General features: G+C 40.9%; 1 protein-coding gene across 1 annotated transcript; it reads left to right on the top strand.

The window, feature by feature from the left end:
• Positions 1-2,482: 2,482 nt before the first annotated feature.
• Positions 2,483-13,501, top strand: LOC119577595 (prominin-1-A-like; the record flags this gene model as incomplete). Its single annotated transcript, XM_037925173.1, is given in 13 exon segments — positions 2,483-2,733; positions 3,018-3,070; positions 3,303-3,600; positions 3,711-3,831; positions 7,596-7,662; positions 7,995-8,159; positions 8,331-8,452; positions 9,613-9,639; positions 11,567-11,732; positions 12,056-12,182; positions 12,739-12,882; positions 13,002-13,208; positions 13,393-13,501. Coding segments are annotated over 13 exon segments (1,857 nt in total), but the record flags the coding sequence as incomplete, so codon positions are not given.
• Positions 13,502-13,698: the final 197 nt, after the last annotated feature.

Below are 13,698 nucleotides of genomic sequence, written 5' to 3'. Positions count from 1 at the left end.
CTCTCTCTTGTCTCTTCTCTCTTTCTCTCTCCCCCTTCGTCTCTCTCTTCCTCTCTCTCTCATCCCTTTACCTCTCCTCTCTCTCTCTCTCTCTCCATCTCTCTCTCCCTCTCTCTCTCGTTTTCTCCCTCTTTTCCCTCTCTCTCCCTCTCTCTTCCTCTCCCTTTTCTCTCTCCTTTTCCTTCTCTCTCTTCTCTCTCTCTCTTTTTTTTCTCTCTCTCCTCTCTCTTTTCTCCTCTCTCTCTCTCTCCCCTCTCTCCCCTCTCTCTCTCTCCTCTCTCTCTCTCTCCTCTCTTCTCTCCTCTCTCTTCTCTCTCTCTGTTCTCTGTCTCTCTCTCTCTCTCTCTCTCTCTCTCCTCTCTTCCTCTCTCTCCTCTCTCTCTCTTCTCCTCTCTCTCTCTCCTCTCCCCTTCCTCTCTCTCTCTCTCTCTCTCCCTCCTCTCTCTCTCTCTCCTCTCTCCCCTCTCTTCTCTCTCTCCTCTCTCTCTTTTTCCCCCTCCTCCCCTTCTCTCTCTCCTCTCTCTCTCTCTCTTTTCTCTCCATTCCTTTTTCTCTCTTTCTCCATTCTCTCCCCTCTCTCTCTCTCTCTCTCTCTCCCCTTCCCTCTCTCTCTCTCTCTCTCCTCTTCTTTCTCTCTCTCTCTCTCTCCCCCTCTCCTTTCTCTCTCTCTCTCTCTCTCTCTCTCTCTCCTCTCTCTCTCTCCCCTTTTCCTCTCCCCTTCTCCTCTCTCCCCTCTCTCCTCTCTCTCTCTCTCTCTCTCCTCTTCTCTTTCCCCCCCCTCTCTTCTCTCTCTCTCTCTCTCTTCCTCTCTCTCTCTCTCTCTCTTCCCCTCCTCTCGCTCTCTCTCTCTCATCTCTCTCTCTTCTCTCCTCTCTCTCTCTCTCTCTCCTCTCTTTCTCTCTCTCTCCATTCCTCTCTCTCTCTCTCTCTCTCTCCCCTCTCTCTCTCTCTCTCTCTCTCTCATCTCTCCCCTCTCTCTCTCTTTTTCTCTCCCCGGGCTAGTACAGTGGCAACGTGTCGGCCTCTCATCCGTCGGCGGTTCGCGCCCCGCCCAGGCGCGAGAAGTTGCAACTGTCGCCTGGAGGTTACTGCTGTGGCTGGGCACCACGGCGGGCAAGGACTCGGTTCCGCTGAGTCAGCAGCAGCTGACACACGTGAGCAAAATCATACAGTATGTCACACCAAGAATATCCATTGTATCAAATGGAATACAAACCAAACTTAAAACTTAAACTCTTTCGCTGTGGGAATGAGTGAGAGAAAGGACTGATCATTTGTCAAAAATCAGATTTTGAAGAGACCGACCGACCGACCGACCGACCAACCATGCAAGGAGAAGTGGGGCCGAAAATATTTGCATAGGAAGAAATCCAGAGGCATAAGCTTCCCTTGGTGGGAGATGAAGGGGGATGGTGGTGCAGGAGGGCCTCTGGAGACTCCTCTCGGGCTTTCCTGTTCCTCGGGGAGTGAAAGAGGAAACAAAGAAAAATCAGAAGGAAAAGGAAGAGAAGGAGAAGAAAGAGAAAGAGGAAAAGAAAGACAAAGAGAAGGGGTAGAATGAGGAAAGGAGAGAAAGGAGACGGAAGAGGGTGAGGGGAAGAAGGGAAGAGCTAAGAAGGATGCAGTTGGAGGAGGTCCCCGGGGCAGCCGCGGGAAGGGCCTTGCCCGAAGCCAGCCCGGCGAGGGAGGCTCGGGGCTGAAGGGCCGGTCACATTAATCTATTCTGTCCAGGGATCCCTTTACAGAACTGGATGCTGCCCTTTCTGCAAACGGATCCGAGATGAAAATCCCTCCGCAGCGCGAAAACGCTCTGTCGGTACTTCATCCCTGCCTAGAGCTGAAATATATTGCCGAAACAAAAACTATATTATTATTACTGGTAAACTCATTACTTAGAATCTTTTAAAAATTATTACATATCACGATAAAAACAAACAAAATTATTAGACACAAAGATATATTACATCGAACAACGATGTCTCATTAAATGTTTATAGATAATTCGGATAAACTTCATTTGGCAAAAGAACATAACATCAACCCACTTCAACACGCCAGAAGCATGGAGCTCTCTTCGGAAGTTATTTACGTCTTGTTGGATAAAGTGAGAGTCAAAGAGCCGTTGTGGAACACCATTCATAAGGATTATAAAAACAGGAATGTGAAAAGAACAATGGATGAAATAAGCAATGAATACCCGAGCTACGCACATCAACTCTCCACAAATATGCATATTTCAGTTTTCCTGATCCTGTTATTTTTACCTCACATTCCTAATCTAAAATATAGGTAAAATCTTATTATAGTAACAGTATGCAGCAGTAAGCCATATCATATTAGTGTCCGAAGGGACACGGAATATAGTGTGACCAATCCCTCCCTGTAGCTGACCAGATTTCGGCGATCCTATCTGGGGATCCTAGGACAGAATAGACTAGTGACCCTCGCTGAGGAGAGGGAGGCCGTGACGTCACAGTGGAGAATGGAGGCTAGGACGCGATCGGCGGAATTGCAGCTCCGAGAGATTGAGGTTGAGCGAGAGATTGAGGTTGAGCGAGAGATTGAGGTTGAGCGAGAGATTGAGGTTGAGCGAGAGATTGAGGTTGAGCGAGAGATTGAGGTTGAGCGAGAGATTGAGGTTGAGCGAGAGATTGAGGTTGAGCGAGAGATTGAGGTTGAGCGAGAGATTGAGGTTGAGCGAGAGATTGAGGTTGAGCGAGAGATTGAGGTTGAGTGAGCGATTGAGGTTGAGTGAGCGATTGAGGTTGAGTGAGCGATTGAGGTTGAGTGAGCGATTGAGGTTGAGTGAGCGATTGAGGTTGAGTGAGCGATTGAGGTTGAGTGAGCGATTGAGGTAGAGAGAGAGAGAGAGGTAGAGAGAGAGAGAGAGGTAGAGAGAGAGAGAGAGGTAGAGAGAGAGAGAGAGAGGTAGAGAGAGAGAGAGAGAGAGAGAGAGTGTGTGAGTGAGATCCAGTTTCTGTATCTGTTTTCTAGTATTTTGTTTTGTCGTCACAAAGCGAGGTCATCTCGTGTCATTTAGCATCTTTTAACTTCCCGGTTACACTGAGAGGTCATTTGCCTGTCATGTGATGCTGTTACGTAACGTGCTCATACGTTGCCTTGCGGATTGTAAGCCTATCCGCGGTGCTGTTTTTCCTCTGCGCTAATACCTTGGTGAGTTGTTTTAGGACCTTCTGCTGGTGTTAAGGCCTTGTGTTAGCCTCAGGAACCTACTATAGGGCACGTCAGCGTCAGGTGTCCCTCAGGTCCCTCATACTAACCCCTCCTCTCTCCCCCTTCAGGAGCGGTGGTGTCACAGGAGTTGGCCCAGCCGTCCTTCGATCGGCAGCAGGCCATGCGCGTTGTCTCGGAGCTGGAGGCCAACTGGGACGTCCTGGTGATCCACTACATCGGACTGGTATCCCTGGTGGTTCTGGGCGCCCTCATGGTAGTCGTCATGCCCTTCAGCGGCCTCGTGTTCGCTTGCTGCCGCTGCGCCGGCCGCTGTGGGGCCCAGGAACCTCACTATGACAAGAAGCGCGACCCTTGCAAGCGCGTCACCCTCGGTACCTTCTTGGCCACCCTTGTCGTCGTCATTCTGTGAGTAGCCTCCAGAGGCGCCCTCTTGGCTTTGTTTGGGCTTATGTCATGCACGTGGCTTGGAGAGCATCGGTGTTCTTGTCGACCCCCTAACTCTTTCCCTCCCGTAGGCTGGGGCTGGTCTGCACCTTCGTAACCAACGCAAGGATCGAGGACGGCGTGCAGAAGCTGCCCCGCGAGTTACGCACCGCCCTCCACGATACAAAGCTCTTCCTCAACAACACCGACAGCGTGAGTACCCGTGGAGCATCATATTGTTTGGGGGATGGGAGTGTCTGATGCCTTTGTGAAACTCTAGGGCGTCCCTCAGGGATTGCAGAGGACTTGAAAGGCTGCGCTCAGGTCTGGCGGGCGAGGAATCAAGAGTCATGATCCTAAGCTGCGTCGGTCATGTGCGGTCATGCGCATTCAGCGGCACAGGGCCCGTCTGAATAGTCGAGGCACGCCTTGACTCCCCGTCTCGACTGCCCTAATAAGCACTCCGCCAAGGGCGCCTCGAGGCCCCGTCGAAGGGCCAGAGTATTTAGCCGAGACCTTTCCAAGGCCAGCGAACAGTTAATGACCTTGACCCGGGCGAGGCTTGCGGCCAAGGGCGAAATCATAGGGATATGGCGACATGTCTCCGGAGACGTGCGTGCATCTCCGGCCTCCACGGTCAGCGCCTTCGGCGTAAACATTGTAATTCTCCCACGGCAGGCAGGCGGAGGGGAATGGGGGGCCGAAGATCCCTCTCCCATTTCCCTTCTCACGCCCACTCGTTTCCGAGTTGCTTTCTGGGCTCTTTATTGTTTTCTTCCCTTCTCCCCTTTTATCAGGGATCCCCTGGAATTCGAACATTCTAAGGCCACGTGACGGCTCATTGATTCGAGGGCAGAGTGGGGGTGGGGGTGGGGGAGGGAGCAAGGACAATGATCAATAGCTAATTTGAGACACGAATATACCCCCTTTCTCCCTTCCCTTCTTGTTCTTTTCCGGCTAATTGTTGCTGATAGGGTTGTTGTTATTGTTGGCGCTTTTATTTATTTTTGTCAACATTATTGCCCCTTCCCCTCCCCCCACTCCTTCCCCGCTAAGCCTCGCATTTCCTCTCCTAGCCTTGTGTTGCGTGTGTTCTCGCGCGTATTTCGCAGCGATACAATCCCCTCTGTCTTCCCACCTACACATTCCGATCCCTTTCCCCCTCTCTTGTCCCATTGTCCTCTCTCTTTTGCTATTCGCCTTCATCCCCATTTTTTTTGTATCTTTTCGCTTAATCACTTACCGATAATTTTTATTTTTTCCTCTTGTCGGTACTCAGATTCCTACGCCGGCTCTCAATACGGTGTTCATTGTAATGAGCTTTTTTTCTTTATTTCAAATTTGATATTGCTCCCCTCCTATCTCTGTCTCTGTCTACCTATGTCCCCCCCCCCTCTCTCTCTCTCCCTCTCTCTCTCTCTCTCTATATATATATATATAATATATATATATATATATATATATATATATATATATAAATATATTAATATTATATATATTATATATATATACATATATAATTATATATTATATTATATATATATAATATATATATATATTTTATTATAATATATATATATATATATATAATATATTATATAATATATATTATATATATATATTATATATATATTATATTATTCATATTATATATATTTATATTATTATATTTTATTTATATATATTTATTTTCATTTATATTCTCTTTAATACTATTATATTTATTATATATAATTTTAATCTCTATATTATTATTATATTATATATATATTATTATATTATATCTATATATATCTATCTATATTATTTATTATTATATATATCTTATATCTTATTTTATTTTTATTTTTTTTTCAAATTATATTATTTTGATTTTGTTTTTTATATTTTAATATTTTTTTATTATTTATTTAAAATTTTTTTAATTAATATTTTTTTTTATTTTTATTTTTCTTTTTTTATATATATTTTTTTTTTATAATTATTTTTTTTCTTTTTTTTTCTATTTTCTTTTTAATTTTTATTTTTTTTTTTTGTTTATTTGTATTAATTTTTTTCTTTTTTTTTGATATATTTTTACCCTTATTTATTTAAATAATCTCTTTTTCCACCCCTTTTACATTATTTTACTATTTTATCAATTTTATTTTTTTTAAATATCTATTATTCTTTTTTATATATATATCTATATATATTATATTATTTCTATATATTTTATATCTTTTCTATATTATTTTAAAATCTATATTATATATATATATTAAATCATTTTTATCATATATTATTATATATATTCTTTATACTCTATTCTATTTATATCTATCTATTCTTATATATATTTTTATATTTATCATATATACTATCTATCTTTATATATTCTCTTATAATTTTATCTATATTATATCTTCTTAATATATATATCTATATAATAATATCTATATTCTATCTATACTCTATTCTATCATATATATCTTCTATATATATATATCTATATATATCTATAATACTATATATATATATATTATATCTTATTATCTATATCAATATCTTATCTATATATATATATAATATATTATCTATTATATCTTATATATACATATATATGATATTATATAATCTATACTAATCTATCTCTATCTATATACTATATATACTATCTCTTCTTATCTTACTATATATATCTTTCTATTCTATCTCTACCTATATATTCTATTATATATATCTATTCTTCCTCTCCTCCTCTCTCTCCTCTTCTTCCCTCTCCCTTTTCCCTCTCCCTTTTCCCTCTTCCCGTCTCCCTTCTCCCTCCCCTATCTCTCCCTCCCTCTCTCCCTCTCCTTCTCTCTCCCTCCCATCTCTCTCCTCTCCTCTCCCTCTCCCTCCCTCCTCTCTCTCTCTCTCTCTCCTCTCTCTCATCTCTCTCCGCTCTCTCTCTCTCTCTCTTCCCTCTCTCTCCCTCCCCTCTCCCTCCCCTCCCTCTCCCTCTCTCCTCTCTCCCTCTCCTCTCTCCTCTCTCTCCCTCTCCCTCTCTCTCTCTCCCCCTCCCTCTCCCTCTCTCTCTCTCCCTCTCCTCTTCCCTCTCCTCGCTCCCCTCTCTCTCTCCTCTCTCCTCTCCTTTCCCTCTCTCCTCCCTCTCCCCTCTCCTCTCTCTCTCTCTTTCTCTCTGTCCTCTCTCTCCTCTCTCCTCTCTCTCTCCTCTCTCTCTCTCTCTCTCTTTCTCTCTCTCCTCTTCTCTCTCTTCTCTCTCTCTCTCCTCTCTTCTTCTCTCTCTCTCTCTCTCTCTCTCTCTCTCTCCTCTCTCTCTCTCTCTCTCTTTCTCTCTCTCTCTTTCTCTCTCTTATTTCATCTTGTCTCTCTGCTTTCTCTCCCACTCCCCACACTGCCTTTCTTTTTCTTTCCTACCTCCTTTGCTTCTTCCTCTCCATATCATGTCTTTGCATCCATCCATCCTAAAATCAGTGCCATTCAGTTAAGTCTCCTCCAGCTCCTCATTTCTCCTCAGTCTCAGCATCAGACAAGCATCAGCTGACAACGTGGTTTCTGCTTCCTTGGCTCCTTGACTCCTGCCAAACAATGACGCGTTGATAACAGGTGAACGAGAGCGATGCAGGGGGCAGCAGGACATGTGGAGGGTTGAGAGAGGGGATGGGGGGGTGGGGTACTTGTTCTTGTGAAGGATGGAGAGATTGTCTTCCTGGTGTGGAGGTGTTGTATTGTTGATTTTCTTATGTTGGCGGTGTGTTCTTTCATGTTATGTAGTTTGTATATTTTATATTGTTTATGCACTTTCAGGTTTGATGCTAGTGGCAAAAAAATCATTCCAGTAAAAAGAAAGTTTTTATTATCACAAATACACAGATTTAGAATAGAACACTTTTTTTTACCTGCAATTAAAGTAAAAAGAGGAGGTGATCATACATGTAAAATTGCTTCTTGCCATTATTGGTTAAAAATAAGCCCAAATTCCCCCATTCCAGGAGGTGCAAAATCTTCTGGTGAGCAACTACAGAGAGCTGCAGGATGTGCTCTTCAACAAGCTGGATAGTAAGTTCTTTTTCCTAACTTTGTGATATAAGCTAATTTCCTTTTTAACCCTTTGAAACCAGGTTGCCCCTCAAAGTTTATGCTTAGGTTGAGGGAGCCTCAGTTTTCCTGATTTCTTCCTTTTGATGAAATATGTCACAGAGGTTACACTCAAGTCAGTTTCCTTTATAGAAGAAAAAAATTACTTGCCCTGTTTATGATAAAAGCTACTGTAGTCATTTTTTTGGGATACTTTTCCTATTTTTAGATTTTTTCCCATTTGATCTCTTCTAGATTCCTCTTAACCTTTTTATCTGTGACTATTGTTGCTCATCAGCTGCTTACAATTTCAGGCAGTGGTGAATTGGTGAAGAGTGAGCTGGCACGGGTGACCAAAGCTGTGGCAATAGACAATCTGACTGCTATAGTGACCAGTCTATCAGCAATCAAGAAAGACCTCTGGACCATCAAAAATACCACACTCCAACTGCAGGATCAAACTTCTAATCTACAGAGTGGTTAGTGCTTAAGTTGTTTTTATTGTTCTTGGTGAGAAAGAACTTCATTAGCAATTTTTATTGCTAATAAACTAGTGAAAGTAGGGATAGGAGTAGTAATATTCACATAAACCTTGAGTAAAAAGTTTGTTCTAACGTCTGTGCTTGCCATTAACACCTTCTTTGTTGCAGGACTTGGTGATGTTGCTCGCAGGTTGCGTGAGCTCCAGGAATCTTGTGAGGCATTGCCAGACTGCCAGGAGCTCATTACACAATATGCTGATCAACTCAGAATCAACAATGAATTTGACCAGGTAATGTGGCTCTTTGGACTAAGCAGGTTCCATCACAACAAGATAGAATTTAAAAAAAGTTTAAACATTGATATTTAACAGCTAGAGTGTACTGTAGTTGAGAGCTTGTAAGCTAATGGTCGTCACAATAGTAAGATGAATGCATTCAGCATTGAGAAGGAGTTTAGCAGGTGTAGATTTTATAGATATAATGATTAAAGAAGGAGAACGATTATATAGTGTGAAGGCTTTGCAGCAAGGATAGTTCATGGATGGAAATTGAAATATTAGCATGAGCAAGATATTTTGTCAACTTAGCAGTTAATGTTGCATTGAAACTTGCATTAGGTGAATGTGTTTTACATGAATGATAATATTTGCTTCAAGTTCTTGAAGAAGCATGTTGAAAAGAGAATAGCAGTATTCATGATCATGATTTTAACAGTGCCTTTATGATTTGGGATGTATCTTAAATTGGAAGAAATATCATGTATGTGCAGTATTCTTGATCACAGCAAATACTGAAGTGATGATTTTAATACTTTTATCATTTGGGAGGCATTTTAACTTAAAATTAATGTTTTTGGCAAGGTAACTCACCTCTCCGATCTCCCTATTCCTTGACCATATACAGGGTGATAACAGGAAGTTTTATTGTGAAATTTGTGGAAGTTTGTGGTGTGGTTTTTTGAGTTTACTGGTGCAGTGATGTGCAGCCCTTGTTTTAAAGAAAGAAAAATGAAAATATATTAAGTTGATAAAAGTTTTGACATTGGAATTACTATTTAAAAAAAATAGTTGAGATTCATTATATTCAAAAAAAAATATATATAATATAAAAAAATGATTAAAGTAAGAGAGATAAAAACATGGTTGTACATCCCTGACCCAAGAACTATGTTACTCACCTAACCTTAGCAGATAGGTAATGTATGACTTAAGTGCTTTAAATGATTGTGCCGGCTGAACTTCTATGTTGCATTGATGTTAGTGCTGTAAGAGATTATCTTGAAACCAGCAGTGTTTGGACTTGAACAAGCACTTGCTGTTCTCAGTACATAAGTGAACTGCTTGTGGTGGAGTCATAAAAGACACACTGAACTATGCTGAAGGTAGAAGTTTGGCTGAGCTGCAAGTTGCGTTGGGCAGTGGCACTAACATGTGTGGTTCCTTCCTCACAGTACCTGGAGACGGATGTTTTGCCTCAGGTAACATGGACAGCATGTATCATAACCCATAGGAATGATTGCTATCATAACGTGAATATTTGCTTCTTAATCTTGGTGGTGACTTATGAACTGCAATTTTTTTTTTTTTTAATTATTATTATTATTATTATTATTATTATTATTATTATTATTTTTTATTTTTTTTTTATTTTTTTTTTTTTTATGTAGTGCATGTGAATTTCTTTTTTGGAAGTAACATCTGATTATTTATTTCTCCTTATCTGATTCTCATTTCTTTTTGAGAAGATACAATTTTCAGTTTGTTAACTTCTTGTGAATTTGATTTACTAACATGCATGGTAAGAATGCATGGAGCCTTCCAGCAGCAGCATGTGACTGTGTGGACCAGATGCTGTGTTGATCCAGTGCCTCCTTTATGATTTAGAGTGAGCTCTGCTCCCTTTTCAATTGATTTGGTGATTCTGCATGTTCATTTATTATTGATTGCTGGCAGAATACTTCCAGGAGTGAGAAATGTTCAGTGTTAGATCATGTCCCTCTTTCCTCCATCCTCCTTGCCTCCTCTCTCCTCCCATCCTCCTCCTCCTCTCTCCTCCCATCCTCTTCCTCCTCCTCTTCCTCCTCCTCCTCCTCCTCCTCCTCCTCCTCCTCCTCCTCCTCCTCCTCCTCCTCCTCCTCCTCCTCCTCCTCCTCCTCCTCCTCCTCCTCCTCCTCCTCCTCCTCCTCCTCCTCCTCCTCCTCCTCCTCCTCCTCCTCCTCCTCCTCCTCCTCCTCCTCCTCCTCCTCCTCCTCCTCCTCCTCCTCCTCCTCCTCCTCCTCCTCATTTCCTCCTCCCCCTCCTCCTCCTCATTTCCTCCTCCTCATTCTCCTCCTCCTCCTCCTCCTCCTCCTCCTCCTCCTCCTCCTCCTCCTCTTCCTCTTCCTCTTCCTCTTCCTCTTCCTCTTCCTCTTCCTCCTCCTCCTCCTCCTCCTCCTCCTCCTCCTTCCTCTTCCTCCTCCTCCTCCTCCCATTCTCTTCCTTCTCCCCCCTTACCTACCTCTTCCCCTACCCATACTTCTCTTTCTCTTCCCTCTCCCCATTCCCTTTCCCTCTTCATTCCTTCCCCTTCCCATCTTGTCCCTCTCCTTCCCTCACATCTTCTCTATGTCCCCTACCCCCATTCCCCTGGCTCTCTTCCCTTCTTCCCTCTTCCCTTCTTCCCTTCTTCCCTCTTCCCTTCTTCCCTCTTCTCATCTTCCCTCTTCCCTCTTCCCTCTTCCCTCTTCCCTCTTCCCTCTTCCCTCTTGCCTCTTGCCTCTTCCTCCCTTCCCCTTTCCCCCTGCCCCCATTAACCCTTTCCCCATTCCCCTTTCCCCAATTTCTCCCTCCCTTTTCTGTCTGCATTATTGTCATTCTATCAGAAATTGCTTCAGGACCTGTGTTGAGATCTGAATTATAGTCAGTATATAAGATTTGCCCAAAGTATAGATACATTTTGTAGCAGCTCCCTGTGTAGATATTCTGCCCTCGTGTATCTTTTTTTCAGATTGATAATTTTTAAAACTTTTTATTGATTCTCTGTTTTGTTCAGATATACAACTTTGTTAGAGAACTTTTCATCATAATTATTATTTTCATGTTATTACATTCTTTAGTATTATGCACAGTTCTTTTTATACTGATTTAAGTTTTATTCCTCATGTAGAATTCTTATATTTTGACCACATTTTGAAGCTTTTTGTAATCAAAAGTTTGAGACATTTTTGTGAATATATTTGTAATATGCATTTGACCAATATGATTTTGAGTACTAGCATCATTGAGTATTATATATGTTAATTTTGAGATTATTGTTGCTATTATTATCATTATTATTATATTTGTCTTAGTTTTTTTTATGATTTATTTTATTACTGTTGTTCTTTGCACTGTGCACTGATTACTCACAAAGCATCTGACTTCCAGCTGCCTAATGTTGAATCAAAATTGGATGAAGTGAAATCACTCATAGAAAATGACATAGAAATAGCAGTGAAGCGAGGCAAAAGAGCCTTCGACTCCATTGCAACTGAGATCCAAAATAAGGTGCAGCGTTCCATCCCAGAGATCAAGGCCAAGATCCTTGATGCAGGTGAGGCTGTGTGAAGGAGGTATAAGATTAGTGCATCCATGTGTGAGTGTTTACTGCTTAGACCCTTCATCAAGATCAAGGCATTGTTTAGTCAATAATCCTTCATTTAGCATTTAATATATCTTGAGGGTACTCCATAAACAATAGTGTTCATTTATTGTTGCAGAATTTTCTCTTTATTTAATTCTTTGTATCTGGCTTGCATTTATGCTTGTGTTTTAGCCTACCCAGTTTGACAGGAGGAATTATCTAAATGCTGAACTCTTTCAATATATGATATCTATTACATGTACTGTATAGTAACATATTGTCGAACCTCATAGGAGGTGAGCTGGAGGATGCAGCAGAGAGCATCCATAGAACGTTACAGCGCGTTGACACAAAACCCAAAGAAACGGAAACATACATAAGATTGTTGCAGGATGGGATCAATGAATATGCTATGTATAGGTGAGTATTTCTTTTTCATTTTAGTGAATTACATAAAAAGTAAATTTTGATAAGTTGATTTGCTTGTTACTACCATATTTCCTAGTTTATAAGTTACACCTAATTTTTTTTTAGATGATTGACAATTTTACAAGAGAATGGAAGATCAAACTCATGACTAGAAGAAATAGAAATATCTCTAATTTAATGATTTATTGAAAGGACATTATAGCAGTATTTCTTTAATACCTTATGATGATAAAAATATGTAAAACAAATTACTAAAGCTGAAAATAGTCAGATTATCAGTTGACTTGACTTATCTGAATGGGATAAATGGGCTAAGATATTAAAATCACTCTGACATGTATTGCAGTCACCTGGTGCCAAAGGTTTAAATATTATCACATGATGTATTCACCTCTTGTGCTCTTAATGTTGCATTAGCAAATACCTTGATTAAAATTTATACACAAAGGTATAATAAATACTGGCTATTGTGAGGAAATTGTGCATCATGTATATGATAAGAAAGGTAATTAAACCTTTGTAAATATTTTAACTTCCATTGTTTCAGGTATTGGGGCTTCATGGGGCTCTGTATATTACTGTTGGTGATCACCCTCTGCTTCACACTGGGTGTGGTGTTTGGATGCTGTGGTCGGCGACCCGACGAAGCCTCATCTTGCCATAAAGCAACTGGGGCATCATGGCTCATGTGGTGAGTGCAGTCAAGTGCAGTCATCTTGCAGAAGAGTTCTTGTTTTATTATTTTGGGTTTTAGTTCTTGGATTTGACGTATTTAATAGGGCAATTGGTAAATTTGTATTTTGTTTGCAGTGGTGTTGGTCTGACATTCCTGTTCTCGGCCCTGATCATGGCAGCAACCACAGCACTTTTTGTGGTGGGCAGCATAAGTGAGATCCTTGTGTGTGACCCCCTTGCTGACCCTACCCACTCTGAAGTCTTTAATGCTGCTGCAGAATTATACAATCTTAACAGCCATTATCCTCCTGGTCAAGCCCCAAGCATAACTGAGATTATCAGGTGATTCATTCATATTTCATAGACTTATAGGAATAAGTATATTTTAGACATCCATTCTTCACTTGTTTGTTATGGGAAAGTCCATTGCTACATAGTCACTTGTTCATGTCTCCAGGATTATCATGTTCATAAGTGTTCATAAGTATTGATTGTAGTTAAGTTCATAATGCTTATCCATTTACAGCAAGTGCCACAACAACCAGAGTTTGTATTCTGTGCTGAGCCTGAATCATGTTGACAGTAACCTTGCCCGACTTCAGGATTACAAGAAGAACCTGAATCTTGATGAGAAGGTATGGCATTTCTATAAAAAAAAAGTTTTCTTTCAGTTCATAGTATTCTTATGTTTTCTTTTGTTTATTTTTAAGCTTGATTTTTTTTATAGTGTGAGTGGAATACAGTTAGGTAATGCTAAACCCTACACACAAAAGAAAAGTGGAAGAGAGAGAGAGAGAGAAAAGAGAGAGAGATAGAGAAAAGAGAGAGAGAG

The sequence above is a fragment of the Penaeus monodon genome, chromosome 10, assembly GCF_015228065.2.
Source record: "Penaeus monodon isolate SGIC_2016 chromosome 10, NSTDA_Pmon_1, whole genome shotgun sequence".
In the NCBI taxonomy this organism is placed as follows: domain Eukaryota; kingdom Metazoa; phylum Arthropoda; class Malacostraca; order Decapoda; family Penaeidae; genus Penaeus; species Penaeus monodon.
Note: the sequence above shows the minus strand (reverse complement) of the source record. Positions and strands in the feature narration are given on the sequence as shown.